Source organism: Gallus gallus, chromosome 3 (assembly GCF_016699485.2).
Source record: "Gallus gallus isolate bGalGal1 chromosome 3, bGalGal1.mat.broiler.GRCg7b, whole genome shotgun sequence".
NCBI classification, from domain to species: Eukaryota; Metazoa; Chordata; class Aves; order Galliformes; family Phasianidae; genus Gallus; species Gallus gallus.
This window is the reverse complement of record NC_052534.1, coordinates 82,299,766-82,327,419: the sequence shown is the minus strand read 5'-3', so window position 1 is coordinate 82,327,419 and position 27,654 is coordinate 82,299,766. Positions and strand designations below refer to the sequence as shown.

The 27,654-nt window shown below is 40.6% G+C and overlaps 1 protein-coding gene across 3 annotated transcripts in view; it reads left to right on the top strand.

Moving 5' to 3' along the window:
- The window catches only part of SMAP1 (small ArfGAP 1), a 94,070-nt gene that overhangs the window by 9,961 nt on the left and 56,455 nt on the right, over window positions 1-27,654 (top strand). For 2 of the 3 annotated variants that reach the window (XM_004940445.5, XM_003641020.6), the window contains exons 2-4: window positions 16,379-16,512; window positions 17,205-17,290; window positions 21,247-21,322. In XM_004940445.5, coding sequence (XP_004940502.2) covers window positions 16,379-16,512; window positions 17,205-17,290; window positions 21,247-21,322 — 296 coding nt within the window. Of the gene's footprint in view, window positions 1-353; window positions 11,737-16,378; window positions 16,513-17,204; window positions 17,291-21,246; window positions 21,323-27,654 lie in introns of those variants that run through there. The other variant, XM_040697804.2, reaches the window with a different exon arrangement.

Here is a 27,654-nt window from a genome sequence, read left to right as displayed (position 1 = left end):
ACCTGAAGGAGCTGCAGTCCATGGAGATACCCCACAAGTGTCCTGGGCTGGAGCTGCAGCCCATGAACAGGAGCCCACGATGGGGCAGGAGGGCTGAGGGAGCTGCTGTCCATAGGGACCTGTGTGGAGCACCTCCTGATGGATGGGCCTTGTGGTACAGAGCCATGTTGAAGCAGTGCTTGGAGAGCTACAGCCTGTGGGAAGCCAATGTGGGATGAGTTTGGGAAGGATGGCATCTGGTGGGAGGTACCCCATGTGGGGCAGGGGCACTCTACCCCTGAAGGAGTGACCACGAGGGAGTGGCAGAGACAAAACATAATGGACTGACTGCTGCCCTTGCTCCCTGTGCTGCTGGAGGGAGAAGGAGGAAGGTGAGTGGGGGAAAGGTGTATTTAGTTTGCTCTCCATTCCCACTGCTCTAATCCGTTATTATCGACAGGCAGTAAATTATGTTAATCTCCTTTATGCTGAGTCTGTTTTGCCTGTGATGATGAGTGATCTCCCTGTCCTTATCTCAACCCTTGAGCCTTTTTTCATCACATTTTCCCCTCCTGTTCTTTTGAGGAGGGGGAGTGAGAGAGCAGTGTGGTGGAGTTTGGCTTGCTGTCGGTGTGAAACCACCACAGCCTTTCTTCAGAGAACTTGAAGAAGCCTGATATTTACAAGCTATGGTGTTTGTATGGGACTTGAAACACAATGAGAATTGCCATAGGGACAGCATAGCAAGGAGCAAGCAATCTCGGAGGTTCCTGGAAGTGTATTGGTTGTTTTTCAGCACAAGTGGTTGAGTCAAGTGGTTTGTCAGGTTAGGTCTTCAGATGGATCTGACTGACCTATTGCCAACAAAGGAAGGACAGGTTGAAGATGTAAAGGTTGGGGATGGTCTTGGCTGCAGTGACTGTGAGATGGAAGAGTTTAGGGGTCCAAAGAAGAGAGTACAAAGCAAAGAGCAGAATTGTAACTGTGCACTTGAGGAGATGAGATTTGGGCCTGTTCAGGGATGTGCTTGGAAGAATTATTTGAGTGGTGGGATCTGGGAAAGAGAGAGGTCCAGGGGTGCTGGTTTTGACTGTTTTTAATGTTATTTTTTATTTCTAAGGGTCACTTTTTGCTGTAGAGGAGCACATCCCAGTGAGCAGGAAATCAAGCAAAGGCAGTAGGGAGTCTAAATGAGCAAATTGCTCCTGGCAAACCTCACATAAAGGAAGTAATGTAAGAAGTGAAAGCTGAGACAGGTGATCTAGACAATGTAGAGGGACTGTCCAAGCATGCAGGGATGGTGTAAAAGAGGAAAAGAAAAATCTGCTTGGAGTTGAATCTGGTAAGAAATATGAAACACATCAGGAAGGACTTTTGCAGATAGATGCGTTTGCAGCAAAAAGAGGGCTAGAGAGGGTGTGGACCTGCTATGGAATGGAGCAGGAAGCCTGGAGGTGAGAGGTGTGGAAAAGGCTTCCTCATCTTGGTCTTTACTGGTAAGACTTGGCTTTCATGGATCCCTTCTTGTAACTACTGGTAGGATCTGTGTGTTGTGAGTAAAAATGATGCCCTCTGGTGGACTAGGGGCAAAATAGAAACTACTTCAGACTTCCCTGGTTTGGTCTCTTACCTGGTTAATGTCTGCTGAGAATGTGAGCGATATTACTCTTCTGCATTCACCTTTGGAGCCTCTAGCATAGGAATGGCATGGACCTATTAAAATGAGTCCAGCAGAGGACCATGAAGGTCATCAGAGGGCAGGAACACCTCCCCTGTGAAGACAGGCTGAGGGAGCTGGCCTTGATCAGCCTGGAGAGAGAAGGCTCTGGGGAGACCTCATTGCAGCCTTACAGTTCCTAGAAGAGGCCTACAGAAAAGATGGGGAAAGGCTCTTTGTCAGGGAGTGTAGTGATAAAAGAAGCGGTAATGTCTTTAAACTAAAAGAGGAGATTTAGATTAGACATTAGAAAAAAAGTCTTTATGTAAGTGGTGGAGAGGGACTGGAACAGGTTGTCTAAAGAAGCTGTGGATGCCTCATCCCCTGGAAGCCATTCAAGGCCAGGTTGGATGGGGCCCTGAGCAGCTGTTCTAGTGGGTAATAACTGTCCTCCTGGCAGGGGGTTGGAATTGGGTGGTCTCTGGGTCTCTCCCAACCATTCTGGGATTTTGTAGTTTTTTTTTTCTTGAATGACTTTACTTGCCATAAAGCAGTTTTATCTTGTGAGGACTCAGTCAACTTAGATTTGAATGGGTGTCTAATTTCATACTTGTCTTTGTTTACAGTGGTCTGATCACGTGGTATAGAACTAACCCTTGCTTATGCTCTGCTCTTGCTCTGCTTGCTGTTGCTTTCCACTTGGTGTTATTCATATGTATGAGTATGTACTGTCAAGTAGTCCTGCTTGCTGACGCTATATTTGAGTGGTCAAGAGAACCTGGGTTCCAATTTTGTTTCCACCTTAGACAAAGCACATAAGAGTTAATCTGTGATCATCCCATCAGAGGAGCTGGTTGCTTTCCTGCTGTGGGGTCACTGTGAAGAGGAGGAGGAGGAACTTAGAGGTTTGGAGAGCATCCTAGTGCTCCAAGTCTGTAGTAGCTGTGGGTATGGCGAGCACTAATTCTGTTGCTCACAGATACGGTGACATGTTTTATGGGGGATGTGAAAAATTGCCCAGGTCAGCATGCTGACTGTCTCAGTTAACCCAGGCTTTCAGTTGCCCTTTATCTCTTGAGGAAAGGTATTTGCTTCCTGCACACTGCTTCTGGCATGTGGCGGGTAGCTCAGCCCTTGTCAGAGCAGAACCTGGACAGGAGGTTGATGCTGAGGGGCAGTGTTGCCAAGCAACTAACTGCAGCTGGGATTTGGTAAAAACAGTTCTGTTTCTCAGAGCTCCGCCTGTCTCTGATTTTTTTGTGGAAGAAAATGGATATGCTGATGAGGACTGAGGAGCTGTACCTCCTTGCTGGGAAAGCTGTACCCCACCTTGGCTGGGAAAATGAGTTTGGTTTTTTAATTGATCTGTGTTTGGTTATTGATTGCCATACCCTTCTTGTATACTAGCTCTTTTTTTAAGCAGGAGAGAACAGGAATTTCGTATGCAATTTTAGTGAAGCACTTAAACAGTTAAAGCTTTATGGCATAGGACTTCTGTAGTAGGATGAAAGGCTGTAGTCCTATAGGAATTTCTGCAAAAGGAAGTGGAAATGATTCGCTGTGTGTATCCTGTTCTTCTTGAGTGCACTGGGACTTGCAGGTAGATTCAAAGTGAGGTAGTGAGTGGTCACTGGGACTCAGTAATAATGTTGAGTAAGCTCTTTAGAAAAAAAAAAAAAGGAGTTTTTCTCTTATGTCACATGAATCTGGTTACAACAAGGAACACTGCTTAAAAGGAAATTTCCTTCCACTCACGTTTAGCTGATAGCATGGAGCATTTGTGTGTTGATGTTCCAGCAGGACAGACAATCATTTTGCCAAATGCATTTGAATTGTATTTTATCTAATGTCATCTCAGAGAAGAAACTCCATAGTTTCATGAAATGAGAAGATACCTTTAGAGGAAATGCAAGCTCACTTCAGCTTTATCTGGGGTGATATGTTCTGAGTAGATATAAACAAGTTTTCTCTTTTTTGGTTCTGTTAACCATGAGGTGGTCAAATACCAGGTTGTTCAAAGGTTATGGGAGCATACCTTAGAGGTGTTTAAGACAACTGAACAAAGTCCTGAGTAGCCTGATCTAATTAGATCTGCTTGGAGCATCAGGCTGGTCTGAAGGACCTCATGAGTTTTATTCCTAGTTCTCACCTAAATTACTTTGATTTTCATTCACTGGCTGAGCAAATACAGCAGCTGTATCTCTTAAAAAGCAAGTGTTAAGCATCTCATAGAGCAGTATTTGTACTTCGTGTTTTGTGGGTTAGCTCTCAGAAAAGCTTGGTTCTGTCTTCAACCTTTTCCTTCCCTTGTTCTTTCCTTAAGTTCTTACCTTGAAGTCCACAGCAAGTGCTGCTCTGAAGGTTAGTAGTATTGTTACAGGGGAATTTGGGGATTATCCAAGAATGAGATTGTGTTTATGTAGTAAGAAATTCCTGTGCCTGAACTACAGTGTGTTGCTGTAGGGGAATAACTCCGCAGAAAATAAGAGTGAGTGGTGCAGCATTACTATCTGCATACTCTAGTGTGTTTAGCCTGCAGAGGAGGTGAGCAAAAAAGGTATGTACGTGAGGGAGGAAGGTTGGTGAGTATACTGTTGTGGTGAACAGGGATGTTTATGGGTAATGCCATTAGCACTCAGCTACTTGCTCATTGTCCCTTGGTGGGACAGGGGAGAGAACCAGAAGGGTAGAAGTGAGAAAACTCATGGGCAAAGGTGGTTTAACAAGTAAAGCAAAAGCTTCATATGCAAACAAGGCAAAATCACTGAAAAATTATGGGGAAGGTTGTCCTGGGGGATATTGAAAGGACAACTTAAGAACAAAGCTGTTACCTAGCGTAGTCAACGTGTGTTCATCAAGGGGAAGTCTTGCCTTAGTTATTGACATCCTATGGTAGTCACCTGCTTGGTAGATGAAAGCAGGTAGTGGATGTAATCTTTCTGGATTTCAGACCCTCATAGTATCCTTCTGGTCAGATTGTCCAACTGTGAGTTGAACAAATTCATGCTGTGCTGGCTGATGAACTGGCTGAATCTCAGAGCTCAAAGGAATGTAGTAACTGGGTCTGCCTTCTGGACAGTGGTGTTCCCTGGGGCTCAGTACAATAGGCAGTTCTGTCCAGCAGTTTCATCAGCGATGAAAAAATGGAGTGGAATGCATCTTCAGCAAGTTTGCTGATCATACTAAACTAGAAGATGCTCTTAACTCCCTTGAATAACAAGAGAACTTGCAGAGGGATCTAGATACCTTGGAGTGTTGGACAGTTAACAACAGCATGAAGTTCAACAAAGGCAAATGCTGGGATCTGAACCTGAGATGGAGTAATGATGGATGCAGGTACAGACTGGGAGATGAGTGGCTGGAAAAGCAGCTTGGCAGGGGGAGATCTGAAGGGTGCTGGTGACAGCAGGCTCCACATGTGCCAGCATTGTGCTCTGGCAGCCAAGAGGGCAAACCACATTTTGGAGTGCATTAAACCAGCTGGTCAAAGGGGTGATTCTCCCACTTATATGTTGGTATGACCTCATCTTTAATATTCAATTCAGTTCTGGTCTCCACAACATAAAAAGGATGTTATGGTCCTTGAAAGCATCTAGAGAGGGCACCAAAGCTGGTAGAAGGGCTGGAATGTTCCTCCTGTGAGGAGAGGCTGAGAGCATTTAGGCTGTATCCAGTCTGGAGAGAAGAGGCTGAGAGGTGACCTTGCTGCTCTCTGCAGCTCCCTGAGGAGGGGAAACAGAGGGATGTGCTGCACTCTGCTCTCTAGGAACAGATTGCCCCATGCTCAACAGTGTTCAAGAGGCGTTTGAATAATGCCCTCAATAATATGCTTAAACTTCTGAATAGCCGTGAAATGGTCAGGCAGTTGGACTTGGATGATCTTCGAAAGTCCCTTCCAACTGAACTGTTCTATCATAAAATAAGGTATTTATTTGCTACTTCCTGTTGGCTGGCAGATGTTCAGCCATTTCTAGGAAAGCGGGACTTCGAGTGTAATGGTTACTTGTAAGAAAAATGCCATGGCCACAAATATCCCCCAGCTTCCTCCTCCTTTCCCCAGCTTTTGTAGCTGAGCTGATTTCATATGGCATAGGATATCTTTTTGGTCCACTTGGGCGAGCTGTTCCATATCTGTCCCCACACAAACTCTTTTAATCTTGCAGCCTCTGTAGTGACAGGACAGCACGAGAAATAGAAAAGACCTCTGATACAGCTCAAACATCAGTGTGTTATCAACACTGTTTTGGTCTCAAATCCAAAACAGCAGCACAAGGTCTGCATTGAAGAAAATTAACTCCATCCTGGCCAAAACTAGTACACTGGGGAAAATTGGTACAAGAGAGTGGCCAGTCTGAAGGCTTGAGTTTGGCACTCTGCTTTATACCTACAAACTTGGGTCTCATACTTGAAAACAGAGCAGAGAGAAAATAGAGGTTCACATGAAGAGATTATGGTGGTGCATTTACTGGTTTTGTCGTGCAGGATATAGGAGGGAGAGCATCTCCAGTACCTGAGGTCTGTGCAGAGGTTGTGTCGTTGGGAGGTGCTTTCTAAACAGTCTCCTTTTCAGTTATATTTGAGTAAAAATGGTAGAGAGGAGCTAATTAATACAACTATTGGATAGATAATCTGGTAGATAAACCTTATCTTTCACTCTTGTTTGTTTATAACAGACTATATTACAAACGTGCTGCAAGCAAGTCTTATTTCTGAGGATTTTGTCATGGTTAAAGGAAGAACTTCAGTTGCTGGCTGAGGACTTTGCAGCAGGAGCTTGTGGGACCTTTGTGTTGTGCCTGGCTGCAGGAGGCACTCGCTGTGTCCCAGCACAGAAGCACAGATCTACATCTACATCTACTTGTTCTTATCAGTGGTACTTTCAATGTTTAGCTACTAACTTATGAAAACATTTTTGTAAGGTCATAGTTCCCTACGGTTTCCTTCTATTTCTGCATATGAAAGGAATATAAATAGTTCACTTAAAAACAGTAAGCCTTTCAGTAGTTCCTTGCTGACAAGGGAAAAACTGTAGTCAAGACCGGTTCCAGAAGCCTCTTATGGAAATGTGAAATGCAACATAACCTTGTCTTTATAGAAAATTCCAGATGCTGCTAAGAGGAAATGAGTGCTTGCACACTTTTCTTGCAGCTTGAGCTCTGACTTGAGCAGTGCTTTCTCTTTGAGCCAACAGGCTGAATGAAATCAGAGCACTGCTCCTTCACCAAATCCAGGTTTGATTCCTAACACTGCTGGCTTGTTGAATGTGTCCAGGTTGGCACCTGTGACATTTCTGGTGCAAAAGAGCAATGACTTTACTTTCCAAAGGGTACTCTGTGGTCTGCTACCATTCTGTAAGACTGAGAGCAATGCTGTGGCAACATCCCATTTACTCTGCTTATGCTCTCCATATGCACTGGGTGAGGAGCTCGAGCCTGGCAGGCATGGTAGCTCTGTGCTTCTGATGGCTGGTTATGGCCCTGCTTACCTGGAGATGGTCAGAGTGACTGGGGAAATCTGTGATGGGACATACTGAGTTTGGGAAGTGATGCTTTAAGGGAAGTTTTATGACAGTTCACTGAGGTAAAAATGACATTTATGTTATTTTTAAGAAGTGTATTAAAAACATTCCTAATGAAAATATTGTCATCTTATAGATAGGATGAATAGGAGACCTTCTGATATTTTGGGGAACAAATTCTCCAAAAGCCCATCTTGATCTCACTCCTTTACTTGAATCAGTGGTGTATGTGTATTAGTTAACACTGAGCTTGGAAATACTGCATTTTTATTGTTTGATAACTTAGATTCCACATCATGTGATCACCTCATGTTTGGTAAAATTATTAATTTATTTTTAATTTTGGAAAAGCAAACATCTTCTCACAGTCTTATTCAGTCAAACTCATATTTCTAATATGGGACTGTTAGTGAGGCTGAAATATTTTGGTTCCATCTGTTGTGTTCTTGTTGTATTACTTGAATACATCCCAGAGTTAAAGTGGTTATAATTTGGACTTGAGTTTTTGTTGTTGTTGAAGCTGTGTGTGGTTATCGAGTACATCAACTGTGTACACTTAATTTTGTGGCTTAAACAGAACTGAAAGAACTTCCATTCTAGTTAAGGTTTCATACGGTTGTAGAAATAGGGTAGTGTCCTTATTAGAAACACATCAAACAATTATTGCTGCTATTGAAGTATGTGTTAGTGAGCTGAAAGGCTAAATGGAACAGACTGATTGGGGTTTCACTGAGTTCCGGGGGAAGGACAGGCTGTGCAGGCAGACAGTACTTCTGTGTGGCTTTTGCAGTTAGGAGTGGGGCTGGGCCGGATGGCTTTTGGATGGCTTTCGTGAGGGTTGGCAGTTTAGATAGAAGAGACAAACTTGTGGGAATTCTGTCCCTGAAACTCTACAGCACTTAGAGATTTTGGCTAAAAATAGCCGTGCTGTGCATCCAAGCCTTGTTTTTCCAGTGTTCTTGCAATAAATCCTGAGCTGTACAATTCCCAGCCATTACCAAGCTGAGCTCTTTAGCGGTGTGTAATTGCTTTTATTGCTGACCTTCAGCACGACTTCATGTTGCTGAGTTCAGTTTTATTTAAAACTACCGAAAGTTGTTCCTCTTGTTTGAAGTCTTCCCAGGCTTTTCTTGATGTAGCAAATTTGAAGTTTCTTCTTAAATTCTGGCCTTGCCTGTGTGACAAAACCACTGAGCTGAAAATGTTGTTTTGGGAGGACTTCCACTTCAGAGAAGAGTAAGAGATTTCTACTAACTGCTTTAAATGACGTGATCTTTAAGGTCCCTTCCAACCCAAAGCATTCTGTGGTTCTGCACACTTGTTCAAGCTATTTGTTGCCTTTTTTTATATAAAAGTGTATTTTGTTGCGTATGTAGATGTTCACATCTGAAAGGCACGTGAAGGCGGTACTTGGATAAAGCATGGATGTAAAGATTGAATGCCTCCTCCACTATACAGGAAAAAAAAATGAGCTTGATGTGGGGAAGCATTGTGACATAAAAATGTGCTTCAGGTGAAAATCAGAAACTAAATGAATGGAGCAAATGGCAGGTAAATGGTCGCATGTTTCTGTAGTTTCAGTAGTTTCTATAGTTTCTTCAGTAGTTTCTGAAGACCAAAGACTCAACGTCTTTGAAGAACATTTCATTTGAGGGTGAAGATTCTTGTAGTGCAGTTCTTGCGCAGTTTCTTTGCTGAAAGATGTTTAAAAATCTTGAAGATCTCACATATTCTTTCTAAGAAGGTCTGGTTTTTAATTCATTAAATATGACATTTTCCTTCCTGGCTTCTTCCTCCTGTTTTGAAGACTTAACTGATTCAGTAGACCTTATTAAAATTGCAGTTAAGGTTTTTGTTTGTTTATTTGCTTTTTGTTCTGGGGTGTTTTTTTCTTGTTGTTTGTTTTTTGAGCACATGTAATAATCTGAGGTATAAGCAGTAGGAGATGGTGAGTAGGATTCTACTTCTTTCAGGAGAACTGAGCAGCTTCCAGTGAAGCTGGTGAGAGACCTTTGAAACAGCGGGATTGTACTGAAAATACATGACTGTAAAGCTTTTGAGCATCTTAGTCTCCGTTTGACCGAATCTCTGTCTCTAGTGTTGTTTTGATAGGAGGTATTCAGAGGAGTCGCTTTGGTTCTGCGTTGTGCTTTTGTTCTTCGCTGTGTGCCCATTGGAGGTGGAACTCCGTGAAATCATAGGCTGTCCCACGTTGGAAGGGACCATCAAGGATCAATCCTGGCTGTACATATGACCACCCCAAAATCAAGCTGTGTTTCTGAGAGTACTGTCCAAATGCTTGTTGAACTCTGCTAAACACAGCTGCCTATTGGTTTTCCTTTCCTTCTCTGTATCTGATGTATAAGAATGCATGCCTTCTGTTCACAATCTTTGTCTGGAACTCAGCTTGGATAAACCTTTCTGGAAAACATTTATTGATAACTTCATTAGAGTCACTAGTAGGAAGGTGCTTGTGCTGTCTGAATGGCGCTGAGAAGTAATGCAGAGAGAGCACCGTATGTCCATATGCTGATGCAGTCTCTGAGATTTTGGTATATCTTTGGCAAAAAGGTGACTTTTGTAGGAACTGGCTGGCGACCATGAAGAGACCTGTAAATCTTCTTGCAGTTAATTCGCTTTTCCACAAGATGGAGCCAGTTATTCGACAAATAAAGTGGCAGCCGGTGTTCTTCCTGGTTGGCAAACGAGAAGGGAATTAAAGTTACTTCTCTGGGTTTCCTGGTCAGAGCAGAGCGAAAGGATAAATCAGAGGATTGTGTCTGGCAGAAGATGTAGGTGATGTTGGCCCCAGATAAGTTTGCTACAGATTATTTTGAGAATGCAAAGCATTTAGCACACTGTTATGTGCAGTGTTTGGCTTCCTTCCTTGTAGAATTGCTACTTGGTATCTGCAAGGATGTAGAGCAAAAGCAGATTGAAGTGTAATACAAAAACTGTTTGGATGTGGTGCTCAGGGACATGATTCAGTGGAGGGTTGTTAGAGTTAGGGCACTATGGTTATGTCGTGGTTGGACTCGATGATCTTTAAGGTATTTTTCCAACCTGAGCGATTCTATGATTCTGTGATTCTAAATCTTATTTAAAGTGAAAGCCTCGACAAGCTTTTGTCATTGAGATCAAGTTTTAAATAAGGAAAACTTATTAGTTTCCTTGCTACCTACTTATATGCACACAGTCCGAAGGATTTAGAGTATCTTGTTGAGATGTAACACAGCCACCTTCCCTTTGACAGTGAATATAAAAATGTAAGGCCATGTCCTTGTGTGTTTTACTGCAGTTTTTGCCCCTTTGCTCTTTGTAAGTTGAGGTGTAAGTTGAGGTAAGTGTGGGCAGCACCTCTGCTGCAGCCAAATGAATGTTTCCGTGTTAACCTGCTGCTCCAGTAGGCTGAGCAGGTGGTGGTGGAGTGGTGAAGGGGAGGAAGCTTAAACCTTGGGCTTCTTGGAACAAATATACTTTGGCTTGTGTTCTCTTCTATGATGCACTAAACCAGGCTCAGCATTGTCATTGCTGGTTATTGTTGCCTGAAGAGCTAAATTAGCTGTACACACAAAAACTTGTACATATAAGTTGCAGTTACATTAGTTACATTAACAGGGAACATCGACAGTGCTGGCAATTTTTATTGCTGTCTCCTTGATCTACTTTCTAATATGAAGGAGAAGAGCATTTTGCCCAAAATCAGCTGTGGGAATAGGGAGGAAAGTGATGTAAGGGGCACATTGAAGACATGCAAGGAACTAGTCCAGTTTAAATAATACGGAGGAGAAATATATCATCAAAAGTGATACCCCCAAAAGGGAAGAGTGCAAAAGATTCTGAAATCTGTTTAGAGAGGAGTGTGTAGTTCAGCAGAATATCTAAAAATGATGCATACTGTTCACAAAATTCCCACTCTAAAATGCATTTTTTAATACAGGAGTGTTGTGTGAAGATGGATAACTTTTTCAGCAGTTTAAAAATTGGATTGAAACCAGCTTATGGGAAGACTGGTGTTTAAAATTTGTCATGGGCTTTCAAGGTCTTCGTGCTTAGGCTTAGAAAAGCTGAAGTCTGATTTTGAGATGTTCTCATCTATTCAGTAGCTGGAGATATTTTTGCACATAGAGAATGTTCTGCACAGTAACGGTAGTGACAGGCAAGTTTACTGTAAGTGGAAAAAAACCTCTCTTCAGCGTGTTTCTTAAATTTACAAGTTATCTGGCAACTCAGAATGCTGAAGATATGCCAGAAAATGCTGAGTCTTGTGGCTGTGTCTTTCATTCTGAAGTCTGGTCCCTTAAATACTCAAATGTGTCACAGTTGGGACTGTTCCGGAACACAAGGCGGTGCAACCATGGGTTCCTCCTCTTCACCCTGGGATTTTACTGCTGAGCACGGTGTGGTACGGTGTATAACGTGACACTGACACAGCTGCAGGGCTGCTGGGAAGAGAGCAACCATCCCAGCCAGACCCAGTACAGTGGGAAACACCACTTGTGTTCCTCCATTTAGCAGAACACTCAAGAATCTTGATTAATTTACATGAGCGTACAAACATCTCAAATAGAAGGCTTTTTTGGTAAAGATTTTACAAACAGTTTACTTTTTTTTTCTATTTTAGTTATCTTTTTGCTTTAAGATAACTGAATTACAGCGGCAAATATGACTCCATATGCACAATAAGCCTGATGTGCTTTTATTTGGTATTGGTTATTTTAATGGTTATTTAAATTGTTAATGTCCTAGTGAAGATTGCCAAATGTTCTATTAAGAACTGAAAATTAAACTGAAGTCTAATCAGTAGGCAATGTAGAAGAGTTCAGATGAAACAAACAAGATTTTCATCTTTGAGGTGCAATCTATCTTTGGGAAAGAACTAAGTGTTTTCTTGGGTGTACCCAGACAGTGTTTCAGAGACTGCTTGGACTGCTGGAACAGATGTAAACTCATCAGTTATTTTCAGGACAAGTTCAAGTCCTGTGGCTCTTTTCCTAACGTTATCTGTAGCCAATGATGAAAGAGAATGAAAGCATTTTTAAGCAGTGAAGCTACCCGTATCTTAAATGACTGAAGAAGTTACTTGAAGTGGGTTTTATATCAGGCATAGTACACTGAAAGCAGTGCAGCAAGCTGCTGATAAGCAGCTCAGTTGTTCTAACAAGAAGCTTCTATTCAAATAACTTTCGCAAGAATAAAATGTTGTATTAAAACCTAAACATTTCATGCTAACATTGGCCAACTGGAGACGCACTGTATGATGGCAGTTCTTGGCAGGCAAAGTAGCTTTACTACTGACACAATGTTTTGCAGAGTGTTGAGCACAGCTAACGTGAAGTATGTACTCAGGATCATCAGTTGCTGCTGCTTTGCTTTTGACCTAGGAGTTCTTTTTGTTCACAGGCTGTCATATTGCATACTCAACCAGTGTTTTGATGCCTGTGCAGAGGAATTTTGTAACTTCTTCTATCTACTGCTTACAGTGGTCATAATTGACTTGTATTAATTTATATTTGAGATTAATATTCCACATTTCTCGTTAGTCTGAAATAAATTCAGAGATTACGTGTATATACTTCTGTTTGACCTCAGGTTTATGAATGCTGTTACACTACTTAGTCTGCTACTCTGTTGCTTTAAAAGGTTTCATTTCACTAAGTTATTTCGTAAATAAAATTAATGAGCATCTGAGAATAAGCAAAACTGTTCCTTTCCAAGAGAATAACAACTGTGGTATGTTATGATTTCACTGTTGGCTAATAAAATTTTAGGTTAGCAATCTTCACCCCAATTTATTATAATAGACTTCAGTAATGTAGAGCCCCTGTTCTGATCACGTCTCATCAAAGTAGAACGTATGCATATGGGATACGATAGCTGAAGTCTGAGGAATGGGGAACTAGACAGTTGGCCTCAAGAGCAATGCCTAGCTCGGAGACTGATGGGATGTGTAGTTCTGTATGCCCTGCCGTGTTTAATAGTAAGTAAAATTATGGTGGTGCGAACACCATGAAGGGCAAAAAATATCATACACTACAGACAAAAAAATATGATACTTAGATACTACAAATAAATGTCTCCTGTCACTGTAGTAACACAGTGAGAGCTGGCTTTCTTCCTTATCACCTGAGGGTGAGCCATCCAGTTTTTCTCCACACTGGGGAAGCTGTTGGGTGCACAAGACCTTGCTGTGTTTGTTTATAAATTCTCCTGACTACGTTAAGCACCTGCATAAAGTTACGTTATCTATAATGGGGTGGCTAAGGAAGTATGCAGAGTAAGTTTTTTGCTGTATTCAACAACTTCAGCTGAAAGTCAATATGTTGAGGCAGGTAGCCTGCAAAACTCCGTTCTAGAAAGCTAAAACTAAAATACTGTGTGTTGATAGTGGGGTTTTCCTGTGCTATAGCTATGTATGTAGCCCTTGGTGGGGTGGGAGAAATGACAGATCAAGAGGTTGCGGGCTTTTGTGCTGTTCTAAGATGTGTATTGCGAATAGCTTTACTGTTAGTTCTTACCTAACAAGGCTTCGTTTCTCCATTGAAGTGTGGTTTGTCAAGCGTTAGTTTCAGTAATTGTTAGCTCCCTTGACCCCTGAAATCTAACTGTATGATGGTATCAATTACTTCTAAAACTGCCAGTCATCTAAATAATTATGGTCTTAAAGGTCAAGCAGTGGACATAAGATAGTCTGACTTGCTGAGATCATGAGCAAGACAGATTAAAAGCAAAGTATGTACCCAAAGCGTAGCTACTGAGTGGAAAGCCTTTCGCAGCAAAGACAGGGCTGTGTGAATGTGTGTTGGGATTTTGTACAGCAATTCCAAAGAATGGAGGCTAACTAAAAGGAATTTCTTTTTTCCTTGTTTTTGCTAATGCTGAACAGTGCTTGTGCATTGCCAAGACTTTTCCCTCCTTGTCTTCCTCCTCTCAAGTGAGAGGGCTGAATGGACAAGAAACTGAGAGGAGACGCAACTGCTATTTCATACCAGTGTTGTGTTGAGCACTAAAAGTTCAAGGATAAGAGGAGGAAGTAGGGACGTTGGTGTTCATAGTGGTGTTTTCCAAAGCAGCTGTTCTGCATGCTGAAGCCCCGTTTTCTAGCAGGTAGCTAGCCTTCTACCTACTGATAAGAAGTAATGAGTAAATCCCTCTCCGTGCTTTGCTTGTGCGCACAGCTTTGATTTCACCTGCTAAACTGTCATTATCTGTAAGCTTTCTTGCTTTCCCTCTACCTTCTTTCTGTCTCACAGAAGAGAAGAGAGCAGCCCTGTGTTAGGCTATCTGTTGTAGATTGATTCTCGCTTGTCCTGAGCTAAGGATAGGAGAAGGAGGCATACATTTCTAGGCCCAAGGAGAATATTTATATACTAAGTTAATTATTGTAATGCAGAGTGCTGCAGTTATGGTAGTGGTCTGGATGTGCATCTGTTCTACCAGGGGGGAATATAATTGCTCTAAACACTTTCCATCTTTTTCGGTGTGCTTTCCTGCTTCTGAAAGCTAATTATTTAATCACTTTATTCCTTAGTGTTCAGAACTTGATGGAGTTTAAAGCAGTGCCTTTAAGGCTGGTGGTGTTGAGAGGCAGGATAAAAAAACAGTAAGAGCTGAAGAATCACAGAATGTCCTGAGTTAGAAAGGACACAAAAGGATCACTGAGTCCAACTTCAGTTCAAACCCTATGTCTGAGAGCGCTGTCCAAACACTCCATGAACTCCAGCAGCTCAGGGCCGTGCCCGGGGCAGCCCATTCCATGCTCACTGCCCCCTGGTGCAGACCCTGTCCCTGACCCCCAGCTGCCCCTCCCCTGACACAGCTCCATGCTGTTCCCTCGGGACCTGTTGCTGTCACAGAGAGCAGAGCTCAGCGCTACCCCTCCGCTCCCTGTGAGGAGCTGCAGCTGCCATCAGGCCTCCCCTCAGCTCCTCTGCTCTGGGCTGAGCACACCCAGGAACCTCAGCTGCTTCTCATACATCTTCTCCTCCAGACCCCTCACCATCTTTGTTGCCCTCCATTGGATGCTCTCTGATAGTTCTATGTCATTCTCCTATTGTGGTGCCCAAACTTCCACACAGTGCTCAAGTTGAGGCCACACAGTGCGGAGCAGAGGCTCTGCAGAGAGAGGACAACACCTCGCGCTGCTGGCAGTGCTGGGCCTGATGCACTCCAGGATCCAGTTGGCCCTTTTGGCTTCCAGGGCACAGTGTTGACTCATGTTCAGCTTGTCAACCAGAACCCCTAGTTCCCCTTCTGTGAGACTGCTTTCCAGCCTCTTGTCTTCCAGTGTGTACATATATCCAGGATTGCTCTGTCCCAGGTGCATAATGCAGCACTTGGTCTTGTTAAAACTTCATGCAGTTGGTGATTACCCAGCCCTCCACTTTGTCAAGATCTCACTGCAAGGTATCTCCTCCCTCAAGGGAGTCAACAGCTCCTCCTTACTTAGTATCATCTACAGATTTACTTAATATGCATTTGAGTCTTGCATCAGATCACTTATAAAAACATTAAAGAGAATTTTAAAGAGCATTTGACTTAAAATTACTGCAGTCAAATAACCCAAGTGGAGCTAGACTTAATTCTCTTATAGGTGTGTTTGGGATTTCAGGCCAGCATACTGTATGTAAGTGTGTCTCATCATGTTAACACAGCTGAGAAACAATGGGTTAAGTTCGTAAATAGTCTGAATGCTGGAATACATCTTGGGTATTTTGATCATTTGACTTTGTAAATGCCTGTATAATTGTTCCCTAGGAGCTTGCATGCTAGTGTTTTGGAGTCTGTGCATATATAGGTATTAAAGGATTTGTTTCATTAACATTACTCTGCATTTAATTTCAAGCCAGTTACAGATGCTTTTCTTAGGAGGTTTTTAATCGGAGAGAAAGGGGTCTCTTCTACTGATTTTTGCTCATCTTTGCATTTGATGTATAGCCATAAAGTGTTATTCGAAGTGTAAGCGAAATCTTACTGCTACTCATAAGCCAACTTCTGAAACTTTCTTTGGGGTGTGTTTCCCAGCTAACTGAAATGTTATATGATACCGGTTTTAAGTAGAAAGTCATAAATAAAATGGCTGGCCACATTAGCAGTAGTTACATGTCTTGGAGAAAGAGCCTTTATTCAGGTGTCCTTTTGCTTAGAATAGAATAATGCCAAAGAAAATCTTCATGGTATATGGAATTTTGAAATTAACTAATATATTTCCACATTTCCCTTAGGGCCACGATGGGCTTCTTGGAACACTGGTGTTTTTATTTGCATCAGATGTGCTGGAATACATCGAAATCTTGGGGTCCATATATCAAGGGTCAAATCTGTCAACTTGGACCAGTGGACACCAGAGCAAATACAGGTAAAATGCTGATGTGTTTTAAAATTGGAAGGAATTCTAGGAATATTTTTGAAAGGATTGAGTTTATAGTGTTTTACAAGCAAAGTACGGAGACAGGAGATACACGGTGATTTTCAAATGTTTCACGGCAACTGTTCAACAGGATAACTTAATACCTCTGCACAGACAGGAAAATTACATGATTAAAAAAAGATACCTGTGGTTTTTAGGAGATGTATTTAAGAGTATTCTACCTTCCCTTCCTTTGAATCTTTCAAATGTGATTCTATATTAATAAAGTGTTGCACGTACTCTTTAGATCTTCTGATTCTCTGTAAGCAGAGTATGTTCTTTCGAGATAGTGCAAGAGATTTTTCGGGTTTCGTTCCACAGGACTGAACAGGTTTTAGTCAACTATAACCTATTCACGAATACCTAATATATTATTTAAACTGTTAAGTGAATAATTTTGGTACATAACTTGAACTCCTCTCAAGTGTGGGATCAGAAATACTCGCGTTCATAAGAATCTTTGGTATGCTGTATGAGTTTGAGAAGCTGAAGCTTGTTAAGTGCAATAATTGTGGGACATTAAAGCTCTTTAAAACCTGCAGCTTCATTTAATCATACCTTTAGCATTCTGACTGTATCAGGTAGATACTTGGAAGTATCCAAGGGTGATGAACTAACTGTTTTCTACAACATTTCCTTAGTGCATGCAAGAAATGGGAAATACTAAAGCAAGACTACTCTATGAAGCAAATCTACCAGAGAACTTTCGAAGACCTCAAACAGATCAGTATCCTTTTTGCTTTAGTTTTCACGTTGAAATTATTTTAAATGCAATCTAGATGTTATTACTATTTCAAGAAAATTCTCCATTTGGCAACTCATTATTTCATTGATATTGGCATGTAAGAAAAAGCAGTAGAAGTTGGGAACGGTTGAGAAAAGGTTTAAATTGCTTCAGTTATAGCAAATCTACTTTGCAATGAGATTTGGCGAGCCTCATTTATTTTTACTGTCAAAGAAGTGGCTGCATAAATTCCATATATGTAGGAAGTTGGAGTGATACCAGAGAGCTCTCAGTTCTGTCTTTGTCTTGAATAACTGCCAGCTAAAGTTAGAAGAATATGAACAAGATATAATAAGCTGAATAGTGATGTAAAATAAGTCACTGGATCTTACACAAGTGAAGTACTGATTTCTTTCTCCAGATTAAGTGTGCGGTTTTCTGAAGTTGAAGTGTATGCACTCTGTGAACTGTATGAGCACAGATGATTAGCCTGGGAATTTCTGAATAAAGCAGGCATTTCTGTCAGCTGCCACTTGTGCCGGTGTGTGTTTATCACCAGGTATCTGGAAGAGGAGGGGTTGGAGTAAAAATTATCTGCCACATATAATTCATTTTCTTCTGAAATCATCTCTTTCTTGAATGTACGGAATCCATTGTAAAACTTATAATACTATTAATTTAGATTTGAATTAGCTTCTGATTTAGTGATGGTACTCCACAGGTAGGATTTGCTTCACTTGATTTTATTGGAACTCTTAATTATAATGAGATCTTAAACCTTACTGTTAAGCAAGCTGAATCTTTTCCTTGCTTTCTTAAGTCTAATACAGGCGATGGAGGCTGATAAACTGACTTAGTTTTAACTGGATCTGAATTTTCTCCATCTATATATAAAAGCAATTTTGATTCTTCTGTTTATTAGATAGTATGCTTCACATGCTATATATGAAGAGATTTTCTTTTGAGTGGTTACGGGCTTAATTATAATGTGCATCTGAGCAAAACTGATGTGTTTCTGATATTCCTGTAGCTTTGGAGTTAAATGTGCCAAGGCGTAATTAAAACAAACAAACAAACCTGCGACTACATAGCACAGTAGTTTTCCAGCTGTAATACTGCAAAACTTGATATCTGTCATAAGACTGAAACACTTAGATTAAGACTTACTTAAAACTTGACCTTGAAGGTGTAAGTTTTGTACTGCAGCTAACTTCAGTGTAATGGTGTTATTGCAGGAGAACTAATAATGCTATGCTAGAAGCTTTTGTTTTGAGTGAAGCCAAAAGTAGTTCTGTTGCACAGTAAATCTCAGGCAACTGAGAAAGTCATCACTTCTGCCTTTTCAGGCATATTTAAAACTTTGTTAACACTGGAGGTAAATATTTAGTCTTTTATCAGTTTCTAAATGATGACTTGGTAAACTGAATTTATTTAATTTCACGTGTCCTCTTTATTAAAAAATACAGTACTGGGAACAAGGATGCTGACATTTTCTGTTTTAAGTCTCTTCCCCGCAGTTTTGGCAGCTGCTTGACATTGGTGAGAAGCTGCTGTGATACGGACTGCTTTTTGCCATTTGTTTTTAATCTTTTCTGTCAGTACAAAAATCATCATTGTCTTACAAGTATTCTGCTTGTGAGTATTTGTAATATTCTGAATCATCCTTCGGGTGAACTGTGAAAACCCATTGCTGTATATAGATTGAATTTGTATGTTATTCCATGTTAGCATTGAACTTCCTGTAGTACTAGAATGTACTTCTGCTTTCTAGGGAGTTGAATAGAGACATTGAGAAACCTAGAGGAAGGAAGTCTCTCATAAAAGTCCCCCAATCACTTCTACTTCCTGATCACAAGACTGACTTTTCTGGGCATGTTTTTGTTTTCTCTTCTGCCTGGCAGGAGACTCTGGCCTGGAAGCTAGCTCTGAGGATCATCCTGATGTTTTGTATGTGGGCACCGGTTTCCTCCTGTTTGAAAGTGGTTTTGTTGCAAGAGCAGGTTAAATCCTTTCTTCTGGTCTGTTCATTGGTTTTTTGCCTCTGAAATCAGATTTGGCATCTGTTTTAAATTCTGCTAATAAGAGCTCAGGAGGTTACTGACCGAAGGGAACTTTGTCGTGGTTCAGAAATTCATGTATGTTGATGTGGGTTACTTTGAATAAAGGTGTGTCTTTCAAAATACACAACTGGATACTCCGGTGTAATAGCATCCTGAAAAAATAAACCTGGTGAAATTTGAAGACTTCTGATTGCGTTAATACTTTTTAAATTCTGGCTTCATAACTGTCCCAAATATCAAATGTTCATTTTGGGAAACTGGAAAAAAAAATATTTTTCTCTCTCTGATCCTCACACTTAGTTGATGCATTGCAGCAAGTAATTTGTAATGCAAATTGAAATTGAAATTTCTGAGATAGTTCTGTTTCTTCTTAACTGAATATGAAAAGTTATGGGTATTGCACACTCTGTGGCTTCCATCCATCTGCACTTTGATTTTTACCTTGGTTTTGGGCAAAATGTCAGTCCTTCAATATGTGTAAAGACCCATGTGTATATAGCTATCTTTATAGTGATATTTCAGAGTGCACAAGATGCTCTTTAGAATGCAAATGTATTTGAAAAGAGGTATGAAAGTGCAGGGCAACTGTGTGAGGTCAGGGCTTGAACTGGTGATTGAGGACCTGGCGAAGGGGTGTGGCTGGCCTAGGGAGTGCAGGCACCTTGTTTGACAAGAAGGGGTGGACCCAGGGTGGAGCCATGCTGGGTTCCTATAAGGGCCAGCCACTAAAGGGAGACTGTCTTTTGGGTCTAGGCTGCTTTCTGGGAAGGAGTGCTGCATTGCTGGAGAGCCCCTTCACCAGCTGTGTGGGTTGTGTTCTTCTTTCTGGATACAACTACTGGCCTACCTGTGAATACTTGACTTGGTATTGCCAAGAACCTGTCAGAAGCAATTTTGCTTCTTCATAAGCAGAACAAAAAGGATATTTTGTTATTGCAGCTTTTTATGAGGCAGGTGTTTAGGTGGTGCTTGCATACCATTTGAAACTGAGTGTTATTGTTGAAGATAAAATTTGATGTGCAGAAGGAAGGAACTGAGTGTAGTGAGCTCACTGCTAATCTTAAGAGATCGGGAATGGAGCTGAGGTATTTTTCCTTTGACTGAGGGGAAAAAATGATCCGGAAGTTAAAGATGCAATGAACCGCAGCTTCCATAGTTGAAACTTTTGATTTCTAAATTATATAATGATATTGCTGAACAGATTAGTTAAAATTGATTCTGCAGGTACTGCAGAGTCAGCTTTAGTGAAGATAAAATATTCACTCTGTTTTGGATGAGCTGCTTTATTGGGCTGAGATAATGCTTGAAGAAAATAGCTAGTGCCCTGTCTGTGTTTGAGCTAACGAGTTGTATGTTCTGGTTTCAGTGTTACTATGCTTGCTGCTATTTTCACCTTTGGTTCAGTATATTTTTATCAATATTGCTTTAGTTTCCTCTCCCTTCTGCAGAGATGTTTGTGCAAGTCCTCTCTGCAAACTGCAAAACAGATATATACATTTCTTCTGAAGAGCTAGTGTACTTTCCACGTTACGATGGTAAACTATGCTTTAATTATTTGCTCTGTGAGTATCTTTGTTGCAAGTTTTTGGAATGCTGCAACTTATAAATACTAACTGCATATATGCCTGTGGTACACTTGGCTTCTTCTACTATATCCTTCTGATACTGTTTCATTACAAGATTAAACTGATTAATTTTCTGCACTCAAAGGATGCACCTTTTGGATGATGAAGTAGTGGTAACTGTTTTCTGTAGAGTGATTTTTGTTTTATTGTTTCAGAATGGTTAAGTGAGTGAACAGAATTTTCTGCAGCTCTTTGATTTGAATAACCTGTCTGCTTTTTAGGTTACTGATGCTGTTTTCTGAACGCATGTTTTCCTTAAACTACCTATTTCCAGAGCTGTGGAATTTTTCATCAGGGATAAGTATGAAAAGAAGAAGTATTATGATAAAAATGCAGCTAATGCCTTCAATGTAAGTAAGCAGTTTTGCTAAGAATTCTGTCACTTTTCTTACTCGAAAGTTACATGAAAGAAATACAGAAAACTTTACAGGCGTTAAAATGTCTTCTGTGGTAGAAAACTTTTTGATACAGTGATAAATGCTTTCTTTTATCTGTTGAAATTTGATTCCTACACTCTTCAAGTACAACCTACATTGTCTGTTACATTTGTAACAGCAAACCATTATGACCCACAAAATAGCCTTCTTCAGAACTTGTATATTGTGGTGTTCTGCTCTTTTAGTGATGAATGGTTCTTTAACAGTATACTGGGAGTTCTATCTGTGCGTCTCTTTGTGCGTTACAGGAATAAAATGGGGTTACTGTTCCTGTTGTCTTTCTTTCCTCATTCTTTGTAGTACCTTGATGAGAGATTTTAAGATGTTGTGGGTCCCTACTCTGTGGGTCTTGTCGCTCTGCTAAGTGCTAAAACCTTGCTTCCAGTGAGGTGCACTGTAACAGCAAATGTGGGCAGTAGAACACACTGGCTGTTTAATCAGATAGCTGTGCATTTGCCACAGTAAACTGAATGTCTTTCTTGCAAAGCAGTTTTGAGAATGTAAGCCTTTCATAGAATCACCAACATTGGAAGAGGCCTCCAAGATCATCTAGTTCAACTGTCCACTTATCTCCTATGTTTCCCTGCTAAACCGTGTCCCTTAGTACAACATCTAAATGTTTCTTGAACACCTCCAGGGATGGTGACTCAACTACCTCTCTGGGCAAGCCTGTTCCAGCTGCCAGCTTCCCAGGAGAGTTCTGTGGGAGACAGTGCCTGAGACTTTGCTGAAGTTTAGGTAGAGTATGTCAACAGCCCTTCCTTCACTCATCAGGAAGGTCACTCATTCATAAAAGGAGATCATGTTGGTTAAGAAGGACCTGTTGTTCATGAACCCATGCTGCCTGGGCCTGATCCCCTGGTTGTCCTGCACGTGCTGTGTTATCTCGCTGAAGATGACTTTAATGAAGTTTGGAGTCATACTCTTTTTTTTTTGATACAACTGTTTATGGGGTGTACAATCTAGTTTATACTTCTTAATTTTTATATGGGTATATGTATGCTTAAACTCTTGTATGTCTGCATTATTTAAGTATGGCCTAACACAAAACTTGTTAGTCAACTTGACTATTTAGTGAACTTTGTTAGAGAATGAGTATCAGGATAGGAGTAGAGACTGGATATTTATCCTGCCTTTGCCATCTGAGGAAGTGGATCTTTGAATGCTGTTTTTATTTGAGAAGGTTTAGAACAGCCTGCAAACTAGAGAAGTCAATTTAATTAAGCTCTATTGAAGCAGAGGGAAGGTTACTTCACTTAAACTATGGTTTACTGCTGTTACTTTGATTCTGAAGTAGAAAATGGGAACAAATCGTTTAAAATCATACTTCTTTAAAAGACTTGCAAGGTCGTCTTAAACAGCGAGCATAGCTGTTTAGTGTGACAATCTACTTCTGCTTTAGTATATTTGAATGAGTAATCAGATTTTGCTTCTGGTACTGCAGACTAATATAAATCGTTTATTTGTCATAGCATTAAGAATAGACTCCAGACAAGCTGGAGAGATGAATGTTACTGCTGAGTAGGGAATAGCATTTTATTTCATCCTGCCTGGGCTTTTCTTTCACTGACTTTAGTAAATTGCATAATTTGTCTGATACAGGAACACAATCTGATTATGAAATACTTAAACAATAGATGAGCCCTGCAAATTCACACAAGTGTGGTGCCTGCCTCCCAACCTGCTACTTGTTTTCATTGATTCTCCTTGGCTCTCAGCCCAGCTCTTGTGCACTTGTATTTCTGTGGTATTCTGTGATTATCTTTTGAGGGAGCCTTGGACTGACAGGAAAGAGGAAGAAAAGGTGGAGATGGGTGTTCTTTTGTCATGTCTGATATGCTTCTTTTCTTCTCCTGGGTACATAAGGTAGCGAAGAAGCAAAGTGACAGAACAGGGCTCAGTGGACAAAAGCTGGAACATAGGAAGTTCCAACTGAAGATGAGGAAAAACCCTTTCACTGTGAGGGTGATGAGGCATTGGAACAGTGTGCCCAGAGAGGTTGTGGAGTCTCCTCTGGAGGCATTCAAGAGTTGCCTGGACACCTTCCTGTGCAACCTACTGTAGGGAACCTGTTTTAGTATATATATACATGTATACACTGTCATTTCATTGAACAAGTAAAACAGGTGCAAAAGCAGGCTCACTAGGCCTCGGGGTTGCTTTGCTTAATCATAGAATCATAGAATGGCTTGGGTTGAAAAGAACCTCAAAGATCATGGAGTTTCAATGCCCCTGCTATGTGCAGGGTCACCAACCACTAGACCAGGCTGCCCAGAGCCACATCCAGCCTGGCTTTGAATGCCTTCAGGGATGGGGTATCCACAGCCTCCTTGGGCAACCTGTTCCAGTGTGTCACCACCCTCTGTGTGAAAAACCTCCTCCTAATATCTAACCTAAATCCAGTAATTTTGCTGAAGTGGTACTGAAAACTTCAAGGGTGATGGTCTTACTTTTCAAGGTGCTTTTGATAAAAGCTTGAAGTTGCATAAAAATCATACATTTCAAGATAATCTGTTCAATACCATATGCTGTTTTTCTTAGATTAATTTTGACAGGAGCATAAGCTTTTCAGGTTTGTCTCACAGTGCAATGTCTGTGTTAATGTATTCTGCCTGTTCGAGTCAGGAGCGTATATGTCAAGTTCACTTCTTGACTCTGCAGTGCTCAGGATTCTTGTATGAAAATGCTTACTGCATGAGGTATCTTTGCAGACAACACTGCTGTACTGCTGAATTCAGTTTTGAGAGGCCCTTTTTGTGATAACAAAGTTATCCATTGGCCAGCCCAGTAGGGCTTTCAAATATGCAGGCTCAAAATAAGCATATCTGAAAAGTAAGTTATGTGGTGTTTTTTTTTTTGTTTTTTTTTTTTGGCCATGAAAACTGAAAAGCAATGCAGGATAAAGCTACAGCACTACATTTTATTGGCTAGTTACGTTTTAAACAGAATAATGCATTTCAGCAGAAATCAAATAGGCTCAGCGTTATAAGTTTTTCTAATTTCTGACTTTAAAATATCATTTAAAATGCATGGATTTCAATTTTCTGTACAGGGAATATGTGAAATGCTGATTTTGTATCAATGCTCAGAACTAAATAAGTGGTATAATTTACTCAGCTCTTTGAAGTTGGATTACCAGTACACAGTTGCTTACTTTCTTGCTCAGACACAGCGTAGGCTTGAGAATTCAGAGCCCGACATCATTTTGAACAATGGAATGTGTGGTTTTGGGGGTGGTGGTACTGGTTTTGTTTTGTTCAGCACTGGGACACAGCCTAGTATCCATTAAGGCTAATTCTAAACTATGGTCTTGAGCTTTTTTCTTGGGAAAAATCTTGGAGTGCTGCATGAATGGTAGACCATGGTCGTCGAAGTGAGGCCCTATGTCAGGTTAGGGAAGTAAGGAGCTTACAAAGGCGATCATGCTAAGCTTGTTCCTTTTCTTCAGTTTACTTTCATGTGTACTTTAGGTGAAGCAAAAAAAGAGTAACTCTAGTTCAGAGTAAGCAATGCAATTTGAATAAATCAGGGTGGGGGGAGGGGGGGAAGAAAATCCAGAAGAAAAATCTGGCCTGATGCAGGGGGTGACCAACAAGCATGGAATGAGGCTATAACTTCTGTAGTGCCAGACAGCCCAATTTATATCAAGCTTGATAAGCAGGAGCATCCTTTTGTTTTTTTGAAGTTAAGGTGTAGTTTAGGGAAATATAATCCTCAAGAAAGCCCTTTAAGGCAGATGTATTTTTTACTCACAGAAGCAATTACCTTTTAGCCAGCCCAAAGAATGGAAGGTTGTAACTTCTGAAAGTATCGTACAGTTGTAATAGTCTGTAAGTGCTTACATACAATTATGAGGTTCTGATATTATGGCTATGACTATGCAGACAGCTACCTTCCTGTTTTGCTTTGATGTGATGTAATTTTGAAACATGCAGGACTTGGTGCTCAATATGGCTTTTCATGAATGCTTGAGTTCGAAAAGAATTGAGGAATACTACAAGTAAAAATGTGAAGCTGTCTGTGTTACTTGGGAGTATATGTTATCTTTCTGCTGTGAAAACCACGTGTGGCTTAGTATTGCTAATAGCAGGTGTTTTTTCATACTGAAGAATCACCTTGGGAGCAGCAACAAGCCACCTCATTTGAAATACTCCCAGAATAATATTGTCCTCCTAACATTTATTTTCTGCCATGCCCTCTTAATTTTTTTTTAGCAATATGTAAGCTGTGAAAAGAATGTAACATACAGCATAGAATCTGTTAAAACAAAAATCACAGAATGAAAGGATTAAGGGTCTTTATGACTGTGGTGCGTCTAAGGTACAGCAGCACGAACATCTTGCTGTGCAATACGCTGCAGTGTTTGACTTGCAGCTTAGGGCTTCCATCGCTTCTGTAATCAACTGCAGACACCACATATCAGAGATATCAGGTAATTGTGTATGTTAAAACTTTTCTTCACGGGGGTGCTAATACGAAGCTGTTCAGGAATATCATTCCACTTCAGGCTTACTCCTGAGTTTCACTTTCAAGCATAGGCAGATCTTGTATTCACGCGTTGCTTTTGTACACAGCCGTGCAAGAACTGAGTGCTAAAGCATGCAGAGCAGTTCTTCCTCTTACAATCTGAGTTGTGAAAACTATTGCTTAGTAAATCTGTTGTTCGCTTTGGGTTTCCTTTAAACTTTCTGTTCCTTGTTTTCTCCTGGAGCACTTTTCAAGCAGCACAGCCTGCAGCTGTCCGGGCACTTTTCCCCAAGAATCTGAACCTGGATGCTTAAATACATAACTTGAAGGACTTAACAGAATTGTTGTGGTAAATATAAGTGGAGCAAATGCAAGTTTAATCAGAGACACAAGGTGTATTCTGAGATAACAAGATATAAAGCTATCATTATTTTTAGGAGACGAAGCTGCCTGTTACAGAAAAGAAGACTTGCATAGTTCTAAAGCTGGGTATACAGAGGGGACTCCCAAGTGGAAAAATACTGTATGGGCGAAGCAGGTGGCTGCTTCAATACGCTCAAATTTTAGGGTTTTTCTACTTGTGCTTTTCCTCCTCTATTCCTCTCACCAGACCTCAGCACAATTGCAACAATTCTTTTGTTTCTTCAATTTTTTTTGCTATTTTTGTCTGGGATATATTGATATGTTTCTGGATAACTTATTCTCTTACTTTATCATACTGCGTTCAAGAAAGCCATAGATATGTGCAGTGATGCAGAGCCAGGAGAAAGTTGATGAGAATTCCAGCTGACGACTGTAGTTATCACAGCGTGCATGCTTGTTGTGCAAGGGGATTTTTAAATTATTTTTTAACTTTATTTCTTCTAGTGATATTTTCATTATTGAAGCTATGGCAGATGAAGCTATTCTTGACTTTTAGATCAGATTCTCTTTCCCTTTTTTGTTACCTGTATTGCAGAAACCATGTCTACCATAGACTTTCTACCACTACCAGCTGATGTAAGAGATGTTTAATGACTTGAAAATAGAATGTATGCAGTTCATTTATAGAACTTGTATTGAAAAATATCCTAATTTATTTAAAGCTAATGGTCTTTTTAGTTGAACTATCACAACTTTTGATTCTTTCAAAACATTTGCATGATACTGAAAAGAGGTGATGTACAGCTTAGTTTGAAAACGGAATGTATGTTTTTCTAGAATCTGTTCAGAATATTACAACAAATGCTAGAGGGGAGACTGTTTTACCCAGAGAAAGAGAGCACATTTAAAGCATTAACTTACTTTTGTGACTATCAAGATGAAGCACCCAATTGACAAATGCTCGTTTTGGCCTTATTTCTTTCCCTTGATTCTCTAACCAATCTGAAGACAAAGTACTTGAATCCATAACTGAAAATTAGGAGATTGCTTTCAGAGATCACATTCTAGTCTGGAAGAAGTTTGAAGATGAGTCTTAGAGTATTAGTAACTGTAGTTGTTAAACTTGAAAAGTTAGACTGCATTGCTTCTCCTCCGTATTTGTATCCTAAGAAACAAATAAGCATAATCTGCTTAACTATTGTGAAGGCAGTGTCTAGTTGTGTAGGAATATGAGTATCATCTTTCTCAAGAGAACAATTTTTCTGATGCTAAAGCTGCTTCTCTTCTTAATGTTTCTATCTAAGTTCTGTCTAGCCTTTAATGTGTTTGTCACCAGTATCTGGAATGACGTCTGAGGTAGCAACAGTGGGTGGAATTTGCTTCTTGTTGAGGAAAAGCATTATAGAAGGTGAAAG